The following is a 24033-nucleotide window of genomic DNA, read 5'->3' on the forward strand; positions in this document are numbered from 1 at the left end:
CTTGAGAGTCCCATGGACTGCAAGGAGACCCAACCAGTCCATTCTGAAGGAGATCAGCCCTGGGATTTCTTTGGAAGGAATGATGCTGAAGCTGAAACTCCAGTACTTTGGCCACCTGATGCGAAGAGTTGACTCATTGGAAGACTCTGATGCTGGGAGGGATTGGGGGCAGAAGGAGAAGGGGACGACAGAGGATGAGATGGCTGGATGGCATCACTGACTGGATGGACGTGAGTCTGAGTGAACTCCTAGAGTTGGTGATGGACAGGGAGGCCTGGCGTGCTGCGAATCATGGGGTCGCAAAGAGTCAGACACGACTGAGAGACTGAACTGAACTGAATAAGGACCTACTACTGTATAACACAGGGAACTCTACTCAAAACTCTGTAATGGTCTACACGGGAAAAGGATCTAAAGAAAAAAAAAGTGGATATATGTATAACTGAACCACTTTGCTATACACCTGAAACAACACTGTAAATCAACTATAATCCAATATAAAATAAAAATCTTTAAAAATACCTCAAATTACATAAACATTTTGGTGTGTTAAAGCCTTTTCTCAAAATATCTGCAATCCAAACATTAGTGAAAAACTACTGCTCTACTTGTATTCTTATTCAATTATGCTTTTTTTTTGTTCCATATACAAAATTCACCCTTTTCTCATTAATGACTATCTTCAAATGCACTCACAGTCTTTCTACTTGGGTGAAATAAGGACTGTCATTTAAAAACAAATGAATGAACAAATAAACACACACCCAATTTCAGAAAGTATTCTGTTTCCTGAGTACTTTATTGGTGATTATTAAATAGAATCATGTACTACTACTCTGCTCTATAACAAGATGCAAGGAACATAAAAAGGAAAGAGAAGACATCAAAAAATGTTACCAAAAAATTGACCACAAACCAGCAAACATTACTGTCTTTGTGCAGCAACAGGTATTTGGGTATTCAGAATATTAGAAAGCTATCTAATGGATCCGTTTTGTTGATGGCATAGGAGACAAGATTATCAGCTGAGAGAGAAAGTAGAAGGTAGTTTGAGCAGGAGAGAGAATTCCTTTTTTTAAAAGAGACCAAAAATACATATACTAGGGAGAGTATCGGAGAAGGCAGTGGCACCCCACTCCAGTACTCTTGCCTGGAGAATCCCAGGGACGGGGGAGCCTGGTGGGCTGCCATCTACGGGGTTGCACAGAGTCAAACATGACTGAAGCAACTTAGCAGCAGCAGCAGGGAGAGTATAATGGAATAAGCTACATATTGTGGATTGCTCCTTTGAGACTTATGTCCGTTAATTTAATGTGAAGCCAGTCATCCTATTTGTCTGTCTTGCTTGTTTGAAGATGTATGTAAAGGAGAGGTTTGGGTTTAGCCAGTTATGGACAATCAAAGGAGAAGAGGAGGGTAGATTCGGACATCTATATAGGAGGAATGATAAAGAAGACCCATGGTCTCTACGCTTGTAAGAGGGAACTGAGGAAATAAGAGAAGGCAGATTGACATGACATGTTAGCATCACCAAGTGGGAGGACTTTCTCAGGATCCAGAATTGCTGCAGTGGGAGGTAGTGGATAAGAGAGTAGATGCTTGAAGTAGATTTTCAACAGCAGCTCAGAGTTAACAAGACAAAGGTATGTTCATAAGAATCTATGACAAAACTGGGGCAAAGAAACAGATCATTAAAGTCAAAAAGACTAAGAAAGCGAGAAGCCAGATACTAATCATCATGCCAAAAGTGATGGTAGAAAAAGACAAAATAATCTGAGTACTAAAAGACTCAACAAATCAGTGTGATTACTGTATATCTGGTGGTGGATAGCAACAGGAAAGGTTTTGAGTCAAGTGTGGTGATACATTCTGCCAAGAGTTGAGAGTTTGAAAGGGAAAAGAAAACTACTTTGAAAATGGTAATGGGAGTACAAAGGGTACTCACCCTCACCTCCAGGACCTGTGCTACATGAAACATGAGAGGAAAAATGCATCTCAACTGAATGTCCTTATACCCGCTACTTACCATCTATTTATTGCAGCTAAGTGTCAAATCAAGACATTCTATTTAACCTGTCTGTCCTATTTGCTGACCTCAAGAACATTTTTCCTTGAGTTTGGATCCTTTTCTATCTATAAAGCTTTACTGAAATAAAAAACATGTGTTTTTCATAAAAAAAAAAAAAAAAATTCTTCCATTTCTGTCAATTTCTTTTTTGGCCTCCATTCTGTCAAATCCATTGTTGCCTTCTCTCTTCTTACTTTCTATGTCATCCAAGTTTCCCACAATTGACCACTGACACCTCCTTAAAACACATTCTCCTTTTGCCTTTATTAATATCATGTATTCTTTGGTTTTCTCCTACATTACTGCCTGCCCTTTTCAGGACCTCAGATGGTTTACCCTATCCTCCGTGATCTTTAATTACTTCCCCCAAAACCTTTCCCACACATCCCCTTCTCTTTGAAAAAAAAAAAACATTTTTCCTTCCATCTTATATGGCCCTGTAGATTAACTCAATTCTATAATTTTGATGACCCGTACATTTATATAAAAATCTCCTTGGCCAACCAGACTTACTGAATTACTTGCTTAGTAGAAGCAGACATAAATAAACAATGTGAACTGAAATGTGACATTCTCAGACTGCTCTTCTGTCTCCTAAGGTCTCCCACGCTACCTCCTCCCTCCCTCTTTACCACCTGAGCAAATGACATCACCTGTCACGTGGATGCTCAAGCTAAAAACATAGATTTGTTTCTCTCTCTTGTCCCTGTGTCAATTTGTCAGTATCTACTCTCAAGTGCAGTCATTCCAGCTACCACATACGAGCTTAGATTGTGCATTATTCTACTTTTTATCAGCGTACTTCCATTCTTACCATCTACAATCTACTTTCCACACAACAGCCATGCAAACAAGAACAGACATAAATTTTCTGTTACACAGAAAAGCCAAATCTTTTCTTAAATGTTGCTTTAGTCAGCCAGTTTATGCCATTATTTCATATTATTAATATATTCTCTTTATATATACCTGCGACCATATACACATATATTATCATATATATAATTCAATGATAATAGAATAATTAATATTCATGTTTGACAAGAGAATAAATACCCATGCATCAATGGAGTCAATACTAAAAAGCCTGTTCATTTTTTTTTTTCAGTCAACTGTGGTAATGTTAGCATATTCAGGAACAAAGTAACTTCTAGATTCTTACAAAGCAAAAAGGCCTTGAACTTGCCACATAGCTCTCTAAATGAGTTCATGTAATTCCTCACAGACTAAAGTTAATAACTAAAACATCTGGCTCTATTATCAATAGTCTCAAAGCTTCCCAGTATTAGAATAAAGGACATTAAACTCAAGAATTCATTTAATATGTAAAATATCTCCAATTTCTGTTCACCTCATAGAAAAACCCCTATATCTTTAAGGAACAGAGTTATCACCTACGCCTCTATAAGTTTTGAAAGAATGGATACTAGAGTTTCTATTTTCCGCATATTAGTCATTTCTAAATCATAAACTCGGTAGCTTCCACTTATAAGCTATGTGGTAGCTCTAGTTTTAACTCTCATCTGTTGTTGTTATTTAGTTGCTCAGTCATGCCTGACTCTACGACCAGATCAACTGTAGCCACCAGGCTCCTCTGTCCGTGGGATTTCACCGGGCAACAATACTGGAGTGGGTTGCCAGTTTCTTCTCCAGGGGATGTTCTCTACCCAGGGATCAAACCCATGTCTTCTGCATTGGCCAGTGGATTCTTTACCACTGAGCCACCAGGGAAGCCCTATAACTCTCATTTAGCTCTCACTAAATAGCCAATGGCACCCCACTCCAGTACTTTTGCCTAGAAAATCCCACGGACGGAGGAGCCTGGTGGGCTGCAGTCCATGGGGTCGCTAGAGTCGGACACGACTGAGCGACTTCACTTTCACTTTTCACTTTCATGCACTGGAGAAGGAAATGGCAACCCACTCCAGTGTTCTGGCCTGGAGAATCCCAGGGATGGTGAAGCCTGGTGGGCTGCCGTTTGTGGGGTCGCACAGAGTCGGACACGACTGAAGCGACGTAGTAGTAGTAGTAAATAGCCATACACACACACACACAAATATACATGGTATTTGATAATTTGTGAATCATTCAGATATTCTTATATCTCCTTTTCACTCATTCACATATTCAGTAACTAATCTGGAGAATCTGCCTGTGATACTCTACTTCAGGAAATATGGTATATAAACAAAGTGTTTTGAAAGACAGCAATTTAAACGAAGTATTCAGGAGGAAACCAACAAATTGCTGTGCTCAAGTAAGATGAAGGGAACGAGGGCAAGAATGGGGAAGAGAAAGAGGAATTAACTTGAGAAGAGATGGAAAACTCTGGCAGGGACCAGGAGTAGACAAAGAACAGTTATTGTACTTCTTAATCACAAGGACTTGGGATCCCCAGCATTAAAGGGGTCCCTAGTTTCTACCAGCCCCTCTGGATATGCAAAAAGCAGGGATTTCTGTATGAGACATTAGTTAATGATAAAGTTACCTAAGGAAAAAAAAATTCCTTAATCAAGAGAAATAAAGAAAATATAACACTTTTTAGAGTGAGTGGTACAAATTGTCTCTGAATTAGTCTGGCAGGGCTGAGTGAGGCCAAGAGAGAAAAAAAACACTCTGAAGAAGTTCAGAGCCGCACACTCTTTGTAGCTCCGGATCTACTGGTTTGGGGACAGAGAAATACAATTGCCAATTAGAGGCTGAACGGGAAAGGAAAGGACTGGTGTTTCTCTAATCATGACCCAAAGTTATCTTTAATGCAACTTCTGCTGCAGTTAGTGGTGATTGCACACTCACAATGATCCTTCTAGTTTCTATAAATTACAGCCTAAAATACTTGACCTCCTTCACTGGAGGTTGGAGCGACCAATTAAAGAGATCGCTTCCATATTTTTGCAGCACCAGCAGTTAAGGTTTCTGCTCTCTGTATTTATTATGCAGACGCCTCAAAAATCTCAATATCCAGTCTCAATCCTTTTCCTGAGATTTCATAAACTACCCCAAATACCGGCAACATCTTCTGTTAAAGGTCAGTATATCCAAAAGCAGATTCATCAACCTTTCCCCCAACAGTCCCTCCCCCTAAATAGACTAAGAATTTAAAATATATACATTGTTTCCTAATCCTCAAACAGCTATGTAAGGTCATGTAACACACTTTCACTTGCATGCCTAATGTTCACCTGCCCTTAATTCTTATTCATAGAAACCTGGTTATGTCAGAGGCAGGCACGTGTCCAGCTGAAAAACTACACTAGCTAGCCGCCCTGTAGATGCAGTATCCTTACATCTGTGGGCTTTCCATGGCTCAGACAGTAATGAATCTGCCAGCAATGCAAGAGATCCAGGTTCGATCCCTAGGTAAGGAAGATCCCCTAGAGAGGGGAATAGCTACCCACTCTGGTATTCTTGCCTGGAGAATTCCATGGACTCTTAGCAAATGAGATGCAAAAGAAAATTTACAGGTTGAGCATCATTCCAAAACTCCCTTAAGGATAGGAGACAACTGCTAATTCACCTGGCATTTGATTTTGCCCCTTCCCCTCTATCTCACCTGGGATACGACCACACTAGAGAGCAATCCAAAAAGCATCTTGTAAATACAAGGTGATGAGTGCCTGGTATAAGAGGCCAAGCCCTTGATGACATTATCCTGCCTATTTGTCATTCTTTGATTGCCTGGTACCAGACTTCTCACTGATACGTCATTAGTGTTAAGCTTTGTTCCTACCAGCCAAACACAATTTCTAAGGCAAGCAGGGACCATTATTGCTGTAGTTAAGGACTGGACTTTAAAGTCTCACAGCTGATTGTTGATGGGGCCAAGATTTAGAATGGTGTTTGTCTGCGCCATCTTTCCAATAAGTACCATATTGCCTATAGATGAGCTTTTAGTCTCTGCTACCTACATTTCTAGAATTCAGCTTTACATTATTTTTCCCCACTACTCTATCTAAAATTCTAAGATAGTCACACTGACATATTAATGGAATAAATGACAATATAGCGCATATCTCCATTTTGGTGCCTTTTCTCATGTTGGTCCTTCTTTACTCTGATCTTTCCTCCTTCCAATTATTGTACTCCTACTATTCCTTGATGAAATCCTCAGGCAGTAAAGCACCAAGCCATCCCAATTATTGGATTGGCCAAACGTTCATTCAGGTTTTTCTGTAAGATGTTACGGAAAACCCAAACTTTTGGGCCAACCCAATACTTCAGAAATCACGCCTTTTTAAGGTTGTGGTATATATGACTCAGGAATTTCACTACAAGCTCTCTGTGCTATTTATATATGCCACCATGAACCACAGACTGGGCATTTAAAAGGTAATATTTATAGCCAGGACCCTGCCACAAACCTATTGTACCAAGTTGGACTTTTCATTCACCATTTGTATTCTTTATCTGCAAAATGAGAATATTTTAAAAGATGGTTTCTCATTTCCAGATTTAACATTGGAATTTTTTTCTAAGTTTTTGCTAAGATCTCTCCTCCTGCTAGATAGCAAGTGGGCTGGGGTTGTGTCTTCTATATCTGAATATCCCCAGTGTTCTGCACATCTGCAACAATATCAATCCTAAAAAATGCCTGTAGTTATCGGTGCTGCTGTTCAATAAGCTATGGAGATCGATTAAAATGGTCCTCTGTTTTCACAAGCAGCACGCTTGTCACCCAGCTATTGATATGCACGTTGATAGTCACAAAGGGAATATGGAGGTGAGCAGGCTGGATGAGCACAAAGGCTTCAGTGCTACTCCCTGGGTGGAAAAGGTAATATAATAAATAGGCATCGACAAATCTGATCAATAGAAATGATTGAATCACTTGAATTGAAGCCTTAATCTCTTAATTCACGCGTGCACGTGCATGCGCGTGTGTGTGTGTGTTGCTGCCAGCAATGTCAGGTTTTGATACAGAACCTGCTGAAATCTTAGAACCACATTTTCTAACTGTGTGACTGGAGTCATGTTTATTTATAAACTGTGCAATGTTAATGCTTGCCTTCTAGGGCTTTAATGAGAAATAAATTACTTCAAGATAAGCTGTTGTTGAGTTCAGTACTTAGCGATGCCACTGTTTGCAGCCTCCTCCCCATTTTCTAACAAAGGTAACTCAGTTTTCCTTTAGGAATTTCAACCTTCTCAATCTCACGCAACCTTGATGGGGCCTCACAATGAAGAGGCCCAGGACTTCCTGGGTAGGAGGACATGTGTCCTAAGACAGGACCCCCCCACCCCCGCCCCATAAAAACTTTCTTAAACAGAGCCATGAGGGGAAAAAAAGCGGCCAATGTTTCATCCTCTGTCACATTCATAAGAGACTGTCCGCGCATTCTTGCTACTCTTATTTATAGAGAAACCTTCCTCCTCTCTTTTCGAAAGACTGGCTGTTCAACTTTCCCTTTAATTCTGTGAGAAATTCACATGTAATGTAGATTACAATAATATGTACAAATATATGCATGTATACAAGCCACTGAAAATACAGTGAATTATTCAAACACCCAACTTGTGCTCAGACTAGTCACACTACATACTGTAATATCTGATACTATCTTATCACCTTTTATCAGAGGCAATATCAAAAGAGCCTGCTGGTGAGTATTATTATGATCCTTGAACATAAATACAACTCTAGTTCTGTATTTGGATTGTTAGAAATGCCAAAAATGATCCCCATTACTTTTTTTCTTAAGCTGGGGTATAATTGCTTTACAATATTATGCTCGGCTGCTGTACAATGAAATGTATATGTGTATCCCTCTTCCTCTTGGACTCCCCCTCCCACCCACTCATCATCCCACCCAGCCAGGTCATCACAGAGGGCTGAGCTGAGCTGAGCTGTACAGCAGCACCCCACTATTTTACACATGGTAGTGCACACACATCAACCCCAATTTCCCAATTCATGCCTCTGCCCTGTCATCCATTACTCCTTAATCATGCTTCTTTGCATCTGGTCTTTGTAATATCATGTTTCAATTCATTGGCTATTTTAGGCAGCGGGATTTGGGGCTTGCTGAACTGCCTGCAGCAATAAGTGCTCATTTCATAATATAGCATTAGACTTGAAGGATATAGCTACCTAAAACATGGACTTCCCAGGTAGGCCAGTGGTAAAGAATCCACCTGCCAATGCAAGGAGACACAGGTTCAATCCCTGGGTTGGGAAGATCCCCTGGAGAAGGGAATGGCAACCCACTCCAGTATTCTTGCCTGGAGAATCCTATGGACAGAGGAGCCTGGTGAGCAGTCCTAAAGACTCAGGAATAACTGAGTACACACACAAATGCATACCTCAAACACAAATAGACCTTACACAATATTTTTGGCTTGTCCAAATCCTGCCACCCCTCGAAGTCCAGCTTAGGCTATCAATCCTTCAAATGAGGTCTCATGTCCAGTGAACTTGGAGTGATTAGTATTTTTCTCACAATTTGCCCTGTGAAAGCTCTGGTAATTTCCCCACCATGTACTGTTTAACTTCTATGGAATCTTATTTCTTCAACAAGATTGTAAGTTCCTTGAGGTCAGAGGAAATGTTTTATTCATCTGTTTTTTTTCTGTATTTTTCCAGTGTCGTGCACAAAGCAGGTTCTTAATGTATGTGATTCATTGATCAGTCTGTGAATGCTGACATGAAGAGTTAATAGTCCTCTAGACACTACGCTGCTCTTACAGTTTTTTCCCATCCTACTGATGAGAAACAAGCGAAGCTTTTACTATTCCGAAAAATGATCAGAATCAGCGGAACACAAATCAGTCTTTCCAAGTTCAGTAGATAAAGCCTGATATTTGGTACTTGGGGCCAAAATTTACAAGAAATGGTAAGCCACTACGTAAAAAACAAAATGTCAGAAATATTCTGGCCCTCAATTACCGACTTGTGTTTTCAAAATTTCTCTTTTTTTCCTAAGTAATCTCAATCACCTAATTTCCAGTTCTGGCTTCTAGTTTTCATATCAGGAAAGAGGAAACAAAGTATGCAGGCAATGGTGGGCCGGGGAAGCCCTCTGGATGGTGTGCAAGCTGTAACAGACAAGGCAATCCACAAAGCTGCTGTACTCCAGCCAATCACTGGGCTCCGGGCTCATTCAGTCTTTCACCCTGTTGTTACTATATGGCTGGATGGCATCACTGACTCTATGGACGTAAGTCTGAGTGAACTCCGGGAGTTGGTGATGGACAGGGAGGCCTGGCATGCTGCGATTCATGGGGTCGCAAAGAGTCGGACACGACTAAGTGACTGAACTGAACTGAACTGAAACAGTTAGAATGGTAAGGTTTCAGTAGTAACATAGATGCCCTGATATTCTTTTAAGGAAAAGGCAGAAGTGCAGAGCTTTAAGTTGCTACATTAATGGAGTAGGTTAAAAAAAAAAAATGCTGGGTAAGGCATGGATCATATGGCAAGAAGACCTCCATTTACCTTGCTGGAGGCAAGTGAATGCATTTCTTTTTAGAATCCTAATTTCTTGCCCCATATACCAGAAAATATTCCAAACACAAACAGCATATGCTAGATTTCAGTACCACGCTACAAAGAATGTCAATGAATTCAAACACTAATTATCCACTTTCCCATACTCGTTTACAATTCAAATATTATCTGGCCTAATGTTAAACAATTATGAGGAAACAAATCCTGCTTTTCCATTCCTCTGAGAACTATAATATCGCTAAAGGTACAGGAGCACAAAGTTCACAATTGTAAGAGTCTCCAGCTTCCATCTCAACCTGGAGATTCACTTTTCCTAGGGTCTCAGCAGACTGTGGAATCTGCTCGTCCACTGGCATCTGCAGAAGAGCTTATATTTTGATAATTACTTGAGTGCCCAATGCAAATATATGTTTATGTCTATTAAACAACTATGCAATATTTACTACTATATCTTGGAAAATATGTGACTACAACACAACCTTCAGTGGATTGCCAATATAGTTCCTTGTAAAATATGTCTCCCTTCATTGACTTTACTGACCTTGAAATAAAAATGGTATGAAAACAATAAACTATAATAAAGCAATGTACAGGGATAATACTTCCTAATATTTCAGTAATGATTGACAGTTTAAAAGCATCAGTTACTTTCCCTCTCCCTTAATGTTCAAAATATTTGGGCTAGGGCAAGGACTGCAAGTGCTGCTTTTCCTTTTTATTGGGTTATATGGAAATATCCCCTAAAGGCACTCGGCAAACAGCAGAAGAAAACCAATCTTCTAGAGAATATTATTTCTAGAAGTTCCCCTCAACTCGCTGAACTACACAATGAGGAGACTGGCCTCTTAAAGACTATCATAAATGGACCAGGAGAAAGAAATATGTGAGAGAGATGTCCAGAAACAGATAAGCTATGAGTGATTGTGCTGACATTAAAACAAAAGAAAAGGAGTAAGGCAAAGCAATGTTGTAGGAATATGAGCATAAATCTAAGTCAAATTACTTTTCAAAAAGCAAAAGAGAAATTCACAGGCACACACAAAATAACATTTAATTCAACATTTAATTCAACGTTGAACAAAACGCTTATTTGTGAGATTTAGAGATTAGAAAAGGATGTAAGAAGCACTGACCTAAACTTTCAGGATCACCTTTATTAGTTTTAAGAAACTAAAAATGAGGTAAAAATGCAGTGCTAATGAGCTGATGGAGGACACAGAAGTCTTTACCTCCAAATTCAGCAGAGTTCACCCTTTGGCCTTTTCTTTCTCTGTGCCCCAGGGAGCAGACATGGAACTCACTTCATCTCTAACTCAAGTCACTACCCACTTGGTCCTACTCTCCCTTCTCCTTCCCCAAATTACTATGTGATACTGCATTTTTTCAAATAAAATATTATTAAAAGTGAAATATTTACTCTAAAAGGCTCTAACAGAATGATACACAAGGAAATGGATAAAGAAAAAAATTATAAAATACCAGTAAACCAAAATTTTCTTAAATCCTCTCACTAGCTTAAGTAGTGAACTATCATGTATATTACTGTGTCTATTTTTCCAATCCTCAATTTCATGAAAGCCTTCTCTCTTTCTCCCCATTAAATTAAGTGATTTAAGCAGAAGTCAGGCTCTCCTGAGCACCTGATCTATGACTACGATTGTACTGTGGTTGTTTGTTCACAGGGGAAGAAGACAAGTATATCACTAGTGTTGTGATGCCATAACAAAGCTCAAATTCACGTCTCTGCACATTAATAGGACTTAGTGGATGGAGCTGAACTTAAGTCTGGGAACTTTCTGACAATACAGGCTGGGCTTTTACAGGGAAGAGAAGGCTTATTCCATCTAAGTGCATCTGGAACTCATAGATATTCTAGTGCACAGAAGGTTATATTCTTAGAAATGCTTTATGATCACTGTGTTAAAAATAATACAGCTACTACATAGCCTGAATTTGTTATATAGACAGAGAAGCAATGAGTATGACTTCACTTTTGAAATAAGTTATTTTATACAATTCTTTACTAGACTATGATATTCATGTCAAACAAAAGAGAAGGAAAAGAGAGCACTAATTACATATAACCTCTCTCTATATATATGCTGATTATTATTTGTATATTAATGATAAATTGATATTTAATATCATTAAATGTGTGTAATAATTTACTTATATAAATAATAAGGCTAAGCCTATTATTTGAGGGAGACAGAGGATTATGAGCTCTTCTTAACTAAAAATCATTGTCTAATGTGTAGATGTTTTTCATGACACTCTGCAGTCAATGTCCAGACTTCTTTCGTAAGGTAGCTCAAAAGCACTTAGCATTATTAAATATCAGTTACACCAGAGGTTCAATCAGTGGTTAGTTGAACATATCTCAATATAAAACCTTCACTAATTTTTGTGAAATGTGAAAGTACAAGTTGCTCAGTTGTGTCTGCCTCTTTGGAGCCCCATGGACTATACAGTCCATGGAATTCTCCAGGCCAGAATATTGGAGTGGGTAGCCTTTCCCTTCTCCAGGGGATTTTCCCAACTCACGGATTGAACCCAGGTCTCCCACATTGCAGGTGGATTCTTTGCCAGCTGAGCCACAAGGGAAGCCCAAGAATACTGGAGTGGGTAGCCTACCCCTTCTCCAGGGGATCTTCCTGACCCATGAATTGAACCGGGGTCTCTGGCATTGCAGGTGGATTCTTTACCAGCTGAGCTACCAAGGAAGCCCACTTTATAGATTTTATAATCAAAATCCAGATCATGAAATAAAAATGTGTTACTTATGAACCCAAATTAAAACATGAAATACAATCTACTTTCTAGTATATTCTATATAATCACTTAGATATTAAATATTTACTTGAAAAAAAACCATATTTTACCATATGTATATGTATGTAGCTCTTAGATTATAAGACTATAGGTAAAAGGTGTGACCTGTAATGCTGTGATATTTTGGAATGCTTACATATCATTATTCTGTTGGTCCCACAGAGTTGGTTATAACAATGTTTCTACTCTCTATACAGGCCTATTGAAAGAACATTTTAAAATAGTCCTTGTATATAAATAAGGTATATTTTATTTTTAATAAGTAGATTAGACTAATAAACACATACTATCCATACAGACCAATATATAAAAGGATCTGTTGAGAAATTAATCCCCAATTTAAATTGTTTATAAAATTAGTTTTCTAACATAAACGTTTATCCTACAATGAGGACACACATCACTTTCTCTTTGATCACAGTTTGTGTTGCAAAAGTGCTCAGGATAATGGGCCGAACAGGAACATCAGCTCTGCTTGTGGATGACAACGGTGCCTAAAGACAGCACTGCAGGACTTCCCTGGTGGTCCAGAGGCTAAGACTCCATGTTCCCACTGCAGGGGACTCAAGTTCAATCCCTGGTCAGGGAACTAGATCCCACATGCTGCAACTAAAAGATCCTGCACACCACAACTGAAGATCCCACATACTGCAACCAAGGCCCGCCAGAGGCAAACAAATAAATAAATGTTAAAAAAAAAAAGATACAACATTGCCACACAATAATGGCCTTGGATAATCAGGTGACATATTTTGGAATTAGTAAAATGTTGAGCAGTTCTGATCCTGTTTCACTTCTGCCATGATGGCTCAATACATATACACAACTGGTTTCTATTTGCTATAACCCCAAGCTTCCCCAGCAGCTCAGTGGTAAAGAATCTGCCTCCAATGAAGGAGCCACAGGGAATGTGGCTTCAACCCCCGGGCTGGGACGATCCCCTGAAGGAAAGGCAACCAGCTCCACTATTCTTGCCTGGAGAATCCTATGGACAGAGGAGCCTGGCTGGCTACAGTCCATAGGATTGCAAAGAGTGAATCAGACATAATAGAAGCAGCTGAGCACTCACGATCCCAAAGCATCATAATGTAGAGACATGAGTTGTCAACAAGGGCACACTGTTACAGAATTATTGAAAAGGACAGCAATGAGCTCTTACCTCACTGGGCTGTTGGAAGAATCGGGGTCGTGAGCTGCTACGGTGCCAATAATATTCCCAACTTGGGTGGCTTCCGACACCTCCATGGGGTAAAGTGGTGCAGAAAACACAGGGGGCTCGTCCACGTCTTCCACAATTATCTTCACGGTTGTCGTGTCACTGAAGGGTCCCAAGCTCAGAAAGCGGGGGTCGGCATCTTTGTTTGCAGCTTCTATCCGTAGCGTGTAACTTGTTTTGGCTTCAAAATCCAAGTCCTGTAAAGAAAGTTGTTAGGAAAATTAAATTGCCCATTAAATACTCAGAAAAGCAGAGCCTTTTCACGTATGCATGTCAATAAGCACAGTACGGACTCTACCAGGAAAATGTACCATCAGCATTCAAAAACAATAAATAATAACGCCAATCAGAGTCCTTGTGGCTTTCTGGCTCACAGACAATGGTGAGTGCTTTTGAACTAACTTAATCCACTCTGTGTAGTACATTGCATAAGTAAATGCAGGTCTTTAGAATATTACTGGAACAACAGCTGATATGATATAAAAATCTTTTCCAGCAGGGACCTCCAGGTAGTATTCATCAACCATGTAATTTCCTTGCACTATCTAGGAGTGCATGTTGAAAAGGGGGAAAAAGATAACTTTCAGTTGAATTTCTCATTTACAAGGTCATTTTCATTGATTTAGGGGACTCCTTTACAATCCTAAGACTTCCCAGGTGGCGCTAGTGGTAAAGAACCCGCCTTCAATGAAGGAGATATAAGAGATGTGGGTTCAATCCCTGGGTTGGGAAGATCCCCTGGAGGAGGGCATGGTGGCAATCCAGTATTCTTGCCTGGAGAATCCCATGGACAGAGGAGCCTGTACTGTCCACAGGGTCGCAGAGAGTCGGACAAGACTGAAGCGACTTAGCACACACACTTACCATCCTAAACTTTCAAGTGTTCCGAATGCAGCTGAAGCAGAAGAAGCGGCATACTGTAGTTATACAGCCAGAAAACATAGCTGATTCTTTTTTTTTTTAACTTTTTATTTTGTACTCGGGAACAGCAATTAACAATATTGTGAGTTTCAGTTGAAAGGACTCAGCCATACGTGTACCTGTATCCATTCTCCCCTAAACTCCTCTCCCATCCAGGCTGCAAATTAACAGAGCACAGTTCCATGTGCTATACAGTAGGTCCCTATTGGTGGTCCATTTTAAATATAGAAGTGTGTACATAGCTAATTCTTCTTGATGAAGGGCCCATTGCTTCTTCCTTCAATATTCCACCATCACTATACACAGTCTCTATTTATATTAAACGGTTGGCAGTTATAATCTCTCTTCTATAATGTTTCAACAGGATTAACATGCTAACATTTTTCTCAAATACAGTGACCCAAGTCAAACCATATGGTAGCTTTAAAAATGTTTTAAGGACAGTTGTGTGTACTTGTAAAGCACCATCTGTTAAAAAAAAAAAAAAAAAAAAAAAGAATCATATGCCCAACATGTGGAAGCTATCTGTGACAACAGTATGCTTCTCTTTCTTCAAGAGGTATAGAGAGCTCCAGCTTGTTGGGACTTTCGATCTATCCCGCCACTGAAACACTGTCCCCAAATAACTGTTACATTTAATGCTATAAAAGCAAAAATTTTAGAAAGAAACCAACAGAAATCACAGCAAATATATAAAATAATGTACTGTAAAGCAACTATACCCCAATTGAGAAAAAAAAACCCATAAACCTTAAAAAAATATATATGTCATTTTACATGTATTTAATTTAAAAGAGCAGTGAGAAAAATTAGCTAAATGTATTGCTGCAGAACTACAGTCTAAATTTATAGTCATGTGTATGGGCATATGTGTGTACACACATATAGGTATGTATACATTCCAATTCATTCCAGAAGGATGTGAGACTAATTAAAGGGATGGCAATATATAAAATGTATATACACTTAATAACACACTCTATGTATATGTGTATATGCTACATGAGACATAAGAATTTATATACCACTTACATAAAATATATTAACATATATATACCTTAAACCAATACAAAAAATAGGTTTATAATATCTAGACCAGAGAGCATTTATTGAATTATCTGCTTAACATCTGTCTCATCTAGTAGACTGTAAATTCCAGACTGTTTTCTTTGGTACTAGCATTCTTAGTGTCTATTCAGAATTTGATACATTGAAAAGCATCAATATTCTTAATGAATTAGAAAAAGATAGAATCCAGATATCCAGTCCTCAAGAGCCTTGAAAATGAGCTGAATCTTTGCTCCAGAGAATCCAGAAGGTTGAAGTGAGAGATGGGGGAAGAAACAGCCAGGTATATTGTTTTTCTTGACCAGAAAAACTTCATATAATTACTATGGGAAAACCAAATTTTAATTCTTCTCTGAGGTTTCACATGAAAATTCTGGGACCTCCCTGGTGGCTCAGTGGTGAAGAATCTGCCTGCCCATTCAGGAAGAACGGGTTCGATCTCTGATCTGGGAAGATCCCACATGCCATGAAGCAACTAAGCCCGAGCACGGAAACCATTTTTTGAGGCTACCATTTTTTTTTAAATACTCGAAAAATATTTCTAGCCCAATGGTTGTCAGCCAAAGGTGAGAATCAAAACCCCTCGGGGAACTTTCTAATACATTCCTGGCCCCTTCCAAGATTTTGATTCAGCAGATCCAGGATGAGTCACAAACATACTCATTTTTAAAAGGTTCTTCAGGTCATTGTGATGCAAATACTCTTCTAAGAAACTTGATGGTTCAGTGGTGGTTTAATTGCTAAGTCGTGTCTGACTCTTGCAAACCCATGGACTGTAGCCCGCCAGGATCCTCTGTCCATGGGATTTTCCAGGCAAAAATACTGTGGAGTGGGTTGCATTTCCTTCTCCAGGGCAGCTTCCGGACCCAGGAATCGAACCCGGGTCTCCTGCATTGCAGGCAGATTCTTTACCGACTGAGGTACGACGGAAGCCGAAGAAATTTGACTTCCTCATTAAAATTTTCTTGGGCCCATACATGCAATCCAATACTTAATTGGGTTCTGCTAAAAATAAAACAAAGCATTCTTATTTACACAAATACATTCACTTAAGACACTCTCAACATACACATAGCTTAGATATGAACCCATTCAATTTATTCTTACATTACTTACAAAACTGGTAAGTTATGAGAAAAATCCTATTTTTATATATTCTGTGACTATGTTAGATAAGACGAGGTTAAAAAAAAGAAAAAGAAAAAAGCCTGTTTACCATCTGCTTTTTAATCACTTCAAAACCACAACTTTTAAGATATTCATGCAGGTTTACCAAAAGGGACAGCAAGTCTTTCTGTATTCAAGTAAAAGTTTGACTGACTCATGAAAGAATAATTTAACATTTCCTGCACAAATGAATGCAATTATTTTATGGCAACTTTTTTTTTTTAATGTGTCTAAAAGGCAACAAGATGCAGTGAAGACATCTGGATGCTGCCAAGTCATAAAGAAACACAGGATCATGCATGAAGATTGGCTGCCTAAAAGCTATTATGAAAATAGAACCATAAAAGAATTCTTATGAGAGCCCATGAATCAAGATTCCAGACAGAAGGAATTGCCACACAGAATGATTTTCAGAGCAAATCACAATAAGCCAGTTTTCAAAGAGGGGTGTGGTGTGATAGATGGCAAATTGAAGAAATGACTTTTGCAGGAAAATGTTAATTCCTGCTTTCTCTTTCTGATTGATTTCTACATAAGCAATACATCCCATAACTATTAGACTTTGCCAACAAAGGTCCGTCTAGTCGAAGCTATGGTTTTTCCAGGAGTCATGTATAGATGTGTGAGTTGGACTATAAAGAAAGCTGAGTGCCAAAGAACTGATGCTTCTGAACTGTGGTGTTGGAGAAGACTCTTGGACTGCAAGATCAAACCAGTCAATCCTAAAGGAAATCAGTCCTGAATATTCTTTGGAAGGACTGATAGTGAAGCTGAAACTCCAATACTTCAGCCACCTGATGAAAAGAACTGACTCATTTGAAAAGACCCTGATGCTGGGAAAGATTGAAGGCAGGAGAAGGGGATGACAGAGGACGAGATGGTTGGATGGTATTAGACTCGATGGACAGGAGTTTGAGTAAGCTCCAGGAGTTGGTGGCGGGCAGGGAAGCGGAAGCCTGGCATGATGCAGTCCATGGGGTCACAAAGAATCAGACACGACTGAGCAACTGAACTGATTAAACTTCATGAGCAAAGCTATACTTGGGGAATGAAAATTAAAATAATAACCAGGGAAAGAAGAAGGAAAGGGAAGGAGTTAAAGGCAGTGTTTAAACACAGTCTATTTAATATTTGAAACTACATACCACTGGAGACTAGATGTATTTGGAAATTTGACCAAAACACTGTTCAAAACGCAGCCCAAAAGAGCAAGAATTCCTAAGAATCTGAACTCAAAATTCCATCACTTAGACCCAAATTAGCAATGCCATACAGAAGTTGCTTTATCTGTCAAGTGTCATCTATGTCAGAGACACTGAAAGAGAAAGCTGCTTGTTGGCCATCGTCCCTCCTAAATAATGAAATAGCATGGTATAAATTTATTGCCAACAAAAGATGATGAACTTTGGGATGAAAAAGCAAGCATAATAACTAAGACAGTGGTCAGCAACCTTTTCCTGTAAAGACCAGACAGTAAATAATTAGACTTTGCAGGCACTATGGTTCTCTGCCACATGAAAATGAACTAGCTTGGCTGTGTGCCAATAACACTTCATTTACAGGCACTGATATCTGAATTCTATGTCACTTGCACATTTCATGCAACATTCCTTTTTCTTTTTATTCTTTTTTCCAATCATTTAAAAACATAAAACTATCCTTAGCTCTTGAGTTGTCTAGAAACAAGTAAGCAGCTGTTTGCCAATCCGTGGTCTAAGAAGCCCCAGATAATAAGCTTCTCTCTCCAGACTAGAGGTTCACACCTCTTCCTCCCACCCTTTTTACTCCACGTAAAATGAATTATTCACTATATACAGCGCACTTGGTACGTTTCCAGTGTGTATCATCTGCTGTTCCTCCTTCTCATGGAACTCTGTCTGCCATTTCTCTTATAGGAATCTTGGAGATTGCATGTGTGTGTCTCTGTGTGTGTGTGTGTGTGTGTGTGTGTGTGTGTGTGTGTACGATAGCCTGTAGCCCTCCAGGCTCCTCTGCCCATGGAATTTTCCAAGAGAGCTCTAGATGGCTGGATGGAGTGGGGTGCCATTTCCTACTCCACGCGATCTTCCCAACCTACCTGTATATCTTGTGTCTCGTGCATTGGCAGGTTGATTCTTTAACCACTAGCACCACCTGGGAAACCCATCTTCTTTATGAGTGATTCGATAATAAGACTTAAGACTTTTTTATATTGAGAGAGAGGTACCTTTAAACAGAAAGTTTTAGGCACATCTTTAAAGTGCATTTTAAAAGATGCAAGGTTGATACTATTAAAATTAAGTAAAAGTTGCTACTATTGAAACTAGCAAAAAGCTCCAGTGAAAGACAAAGATTATATGTGTACTCAGGGACAGACATTGGAGAAGGCAATGGCACCCCACTCCAGTACTCTTGCCTGGAAAATCCCATGGGCAGAGAAGCCTGGTGGGCTACAGTCCATGGGGTCGCTGAGAGTCGGACAGGACTGAGCTACTTCACTTTCACTCATTGGAGAAGGAAATGGCAACCCACTCCAGTGTTCTTGCCTGGAGAATCCCAGGGACGGGGGAGCCTGGTGGGCTGCCGTCTACAGGGTCACACAGAGTCGGACACGACTGAAGCGACTTAGCAATAGCAGCAGGGGCAAACACACTATGTAAATTCTAAGCCATGCCCACCACCCATTCCCTTTCTGCTAGAACAAACAGGCATCCTCCAAACTCGAAGAGCAATAAGCGCCCTGTGTTGGATGACATCATCACATCTTGGTAGCTGCCTACCTCACCAAGTAAGTAGGGTTGCTGTGAATTATTCATAAATGTAAAGCATCTAGAACAGTGATGGACACAGAGCAATCACTGCATAAGCATTTGCTGTTACTACTCTACTATTATTAGTGCCATTATTTCCTGCTAGATTATGAGCAAATCAAATGGAAAGTAAAGACTACATCTTTTTCTTCTGTTTTTCCCCAGGACACCTAGGCCTATGTCTTTGGCAGCATTAGTTTATAATATTCATCTTCTGAATTAAAAAGCATTAACTATCATAAACAGTGGAGTCTTATCAGTTTCTCTCTGCCACTATTAGCTTCCTTAACAGTAAAACCTTAGTTAAAACAGCATCTTCAATTCATTTAATAAAATCTCTGCACTGAAATTTTTTTCTTCTTTTTATAGCTTGGTTTCTGGTCTACAGCCAAACACACTCTCATGAAACTCAATGGCCTTCTTTTAGGGCTTGTACTTCTGGTCAGTCCCGTTGTTGATGTTTCAGGAACTGATCCAAGTTACATCCTTCTGGAAATTCTTCAATCTGTTCCTGTAACCATCACATGGTACCACCAGGGCTGTTCTGTGTGTCAGTGTACACATGTGTTCCTGTCTATATATTTAGTGTCTTATGTTTAATATGGATTTTGTACAGAAGCACAGAGACCGTTCATCATCCTTAAAAGCATTTCTATCTCTGGCACTTTCAGCTGTCCTTTGGATCAAAGCATTAGACTCTGTTGCTTTCAATATCCTCCCTACTTCTTGATCAAATCAATATAAATCATTTTTACTAAGTAAATGGGCTTCAATGAGACTGTACCAATGGAAAAAAAAAACCACAATCATAACCTGCCCTTGATGATTATCTGACTGTAAATTAATCGACTACTCAGGAACTTAGCTTGGAAAAGCTTTCTCAGCAAAGAACAATTTTGTACATTTAAACAGTTTACGAGTTCTAAAGTTTTTCCCTTTTCCAAAAGCAAAACATGCCATTATTATGCGCAACTACACTGCAGCCTTCCTTTCTCCCTTCCCTGAACTGTGCCCTCAGGTTGACCAAATGCAGACAAACGTTTCCTTACTCCTGACCTCCCTTTTCTTTGAACCAACCTTCAGCAGAAGTCTTGCTCCAAGTTATAAAACAACCTGCTATAATGAACACACAAGAAAATGTACATTAACTTTGTGTAAAACAAATACACTGTGATCTAACTCACCCCATTCCACATACACATACTCCAGCCCTTAAAAATTCAAGTCTTTGTAACCTTTCTTCCCGAACTACAATATTCTTGAAGTCTGCCTTACATGTTTAACTTTGTCCAGTGACATTTGTGCTTTGACAGTTGCAAGTGACTTTTATCACTACACACAGCTTTTGTCTTAAAATGTCTGTGAACTACAAAACCTATATCCAGATTTGTGCACTAAGTTATTTTTTATAGAGAAGGCATCAAGGGAAAGGTGTGTTCCAAAATATTATATATAATAATAAATATATTTAACTAATAATTAACAAATAATTATATTTAACTTATATGCAGAGTACATCATGTGAAATACCGGGCTGGATGAAGCACATGTTGGAATCAAGATTGCTGGGAGAAATGTCAACAACCTCAGATATGCAGATGACACAACTTTAATGGCAGAAAGTGAAGAGGAACTAAAGAGACTCATGATGGAGGCGAAAAGAAAGAGTGAAAAAGCTGGCTTAAAACTCAACATTCAAAAACAGAAGATCATGGCACCCAGCCCTATCACTCCATGGCAAACAGATGAGGAAAATGTGGAAACAGGGTCAGATTTCATTTTCTTGGGCTCCACAATCAATGCAGATGGTGACTGCAGCCACGAAATTAAAGGAAGCCTGCTCCTTGGAAGAAAAGCTATGACAAACCTAGACAGTGTATTAAAAAGCAGAGATATCACTTTGCCAACAAAGGTCTGTATAGTCAAAGCTATGGTTTTTCCAGGAGTCATGTACAGATGTGAGAGTTGGAACATAAAGAAGGCTGAGCACCAAAGAACTGACACTTTTGAACTGTGGTGCTGGAGAAGACTCTTGAGAGTCCCTTGGACAGCGAGGAGATCAAAGGAGTCAATCTTAAAGGAAATAAACCCTGAATAGTAATTGGAAGAACCAATGCTGAGGCTGAAGCTCCAATACTTCGGCCACCAGATATGAACAGTCAACTCACTGGAAAAGATCCTGATGCTGGGAAAGATTGAGGGGGAGAGGAAAAGGGAACGAGAGGATGAGATGGTTGGATGGCATCCCTGACTCAAGGTACATGAGTCTGAGCAAACTCTGGGAGATAGTAAAGGACAAAGAAGCCTGGTGTACTGCAGTTCATTGGGTCGCAAAGAATCAGACACGACTTGGCGACTGAACAACAATAACAACAATATATGTATATGTTCAGTCTCCAAGTCATGTCTGACTCTTCGCGACCTCATGGACTGCAGCCTTCCAGGCTCCTCTGTCCATGGGATTTTCCAGGCAAGAATACTTGAGTGGGTTGCCTTTTCCTGCTCCAGGGGATCTTCCCAACCCAGGGATGGAAGCCACATCTCTTTTGTCTCCTGTGTTGGCAGGCGCATTCTTTACTATGTCACTGTTGATGCCTTCATAGATGTTCAGGGGTTAAGGGGGAGAAAAAGAAGAGCTCTGAAAGTTTTTCCAGCTCTGTGGGTGTCCTCTACAAAGTACTGACCCTTTCCTATCTCACTGTGCTAGATTTTGAGATCTATGATAGAAGCCAAGTGTAAAATCTTACATTTGTCCAGCAGGTAATAATTGTCTGAGACAGGTAAGAGAGATTCACTGCCTGCTGAATGAAGGGGAAAAAAATTAAGAACAAATTATTTGAAACATAGCAAAATGTGCTTAGTCACTCAGTCATGTCCAACTCTTTGCCACCTTTTGTACTACAGCCCACCAGGCTCCTCTGTCCATGGGATTTTTTTTAGGCAAGAATACTGGAGTAGTACTAAAGAAAGCTGAGTGCTGAAGAATTGATGCTTTTGAACTGTGGTGCTGGAGAAAACTCTTGAGAGTCCCTTGGACTTCAAGGGGATGCAACCAGTCCATCCTAAAGGAAATCAGTCCTGAATATTCTTTGGAAGGACTGATGCTGAAGCTGAAACTCCAATGCTTTGGCCACCTGATGCGTATAACTGACTCATTTGAAAACACCCTGATGCTGCGAAAGATTGAAGGCAGGAGGAAAAGGGGACGACAGAGGATGAGATGGTTGGATGGCATTATCAACTCAATGGATGTGAGTTTGAGTAAACTCCAGGAGTTGGTGATAGACAGGGAGGCCTGGTGTGCTGCAGTCCATGGGGTTGCAAAGACTGAGTGACTGAACTGAACTGAAGTAGGTAGCCATTCCCTTGCATCTTCTGCATCTCCTGCATTGCAGGCAAATTCTTCACCTGCTGAGCCATTGAGGGAGCCCCTTATAGCAAAATACGTAAAAGCAAATACAGAATAAGCAGTAAAAAATTAATGGGTGGGTCTATGTCCATTTTATATTTTTATGAGGGTCATTATTTTAACTTTCAAAAAACTCCATGTTAACAGCTAATTCTCTGCGCTTGATACAGTCATATTTTATATGATGATTTACACTACCTAAAAAATATCTAGTGCTTACAGGTAAACTGGGGCCCTGAGAACGCTATTATGGATAGTGCAGGAATGTTTAAGCCTAAGACATTAAATCGTGTCAAGATATTAGGAATAAGTATACATATATCAAGAATTATTATTTTTATTATCTAGCCTCACAAGTCCCCTCTGACCTTCATGAGTACTTACATTAACATTTTAACCTAGATTTAAAGATCACTGAATATTTTTTAAACAGCAACTCAAGCAGGTATACCTAACACATCTCTATTTTGTAAAAATTTTTTTAAAAAACTTTGACGATCAACTAAATGTGTTTACATTTCAAATTGCTAATCGCACTGTCTAAAAAGAGGTAGTACCACAAATTGCTGAATATATTCCCCAAGAACAATGCATATTTATACAGTCCTTAGCCTGTGCAGGGTATAGTTCTAAGAGTGAATTTAGGTAGGCTGTTTGAATTTTATAAACAGAAGTTAGGAAACAAGCCTTGCAAAAATGACTGTATTTCTGCCCAACATCAAAAACCTGATTCACAGTACAGCTCAGATTGATTCTCTACTTGCTGATGTCCATATTTCCCAGCATGCACTACTGACTGGACCACAAACTTCAGTGAAAGGATCTCCATCACTTTCAGGGAAGCGAAACCCAGATTATGGCCCAAACACAGTTTATGTTTCTCAGGGGATCTTTATGAAATAATGGCAACGACTAAACTATCTTGCGCCACACGATTGCTCTGTGAGTCATGCTGACAGTGGAGAGGAGATTACAGCGGCTGTCGGCTGACCTGAGAGGCACCCTTATTTTTGCCATTTCATGTAAATGTAACCTGAAGGTTTTTTAGTTTCTTTGGAGAAGAACTGGGACCCAAGATCTTTCATCTTCTTTCACAGTATCTACAGTATTTTTTTTTTT

The 24033-nt window shown here is 39.5% G+C and overlaps 1 protein-coding gene across 9 annotated transcripts in view; it reads right to left on the bottom strand.

The window, feature by feature from the left end:
• The window catches only part of CDH7 (cadherin 7), a 140265-nt gene that overhangs the window by 24771 nt on the left and 91461 nt on the right, over positions 1–24033 (bottom strand). For all 9 annotated transcript variants that reach the window (XM_055559415.1, XM_055559416.1, XM_055559412.1 and 6 more), the window contains one exon: positions 13504–13757. In XM_055559415.1, the coding sequence (XP_055415390.1) occupies positions 13504–13757 (254 nt within the window). The remainder of the gene's footprint in view (positions 1–13503; positions 13758–24033) is intronic.

Source organism: Bubalus kerabau, chromosome 21 (genome assembly GCF_029407905.1).
Source record: "Bubalus kerabau isolate K-KA32 ecotype Philippines breed swamp buffalo chromosome 21, PCC_UOA_SB_1v2, whole genome shotgun sequence".
NCBI classification, from domain to species: domain Eukaryota; kingdom Metazoa; phylum Chordata; class Mammalia; order Artiodactyla; family Bovidae; genus Bubalus; species Bubalus kerabau.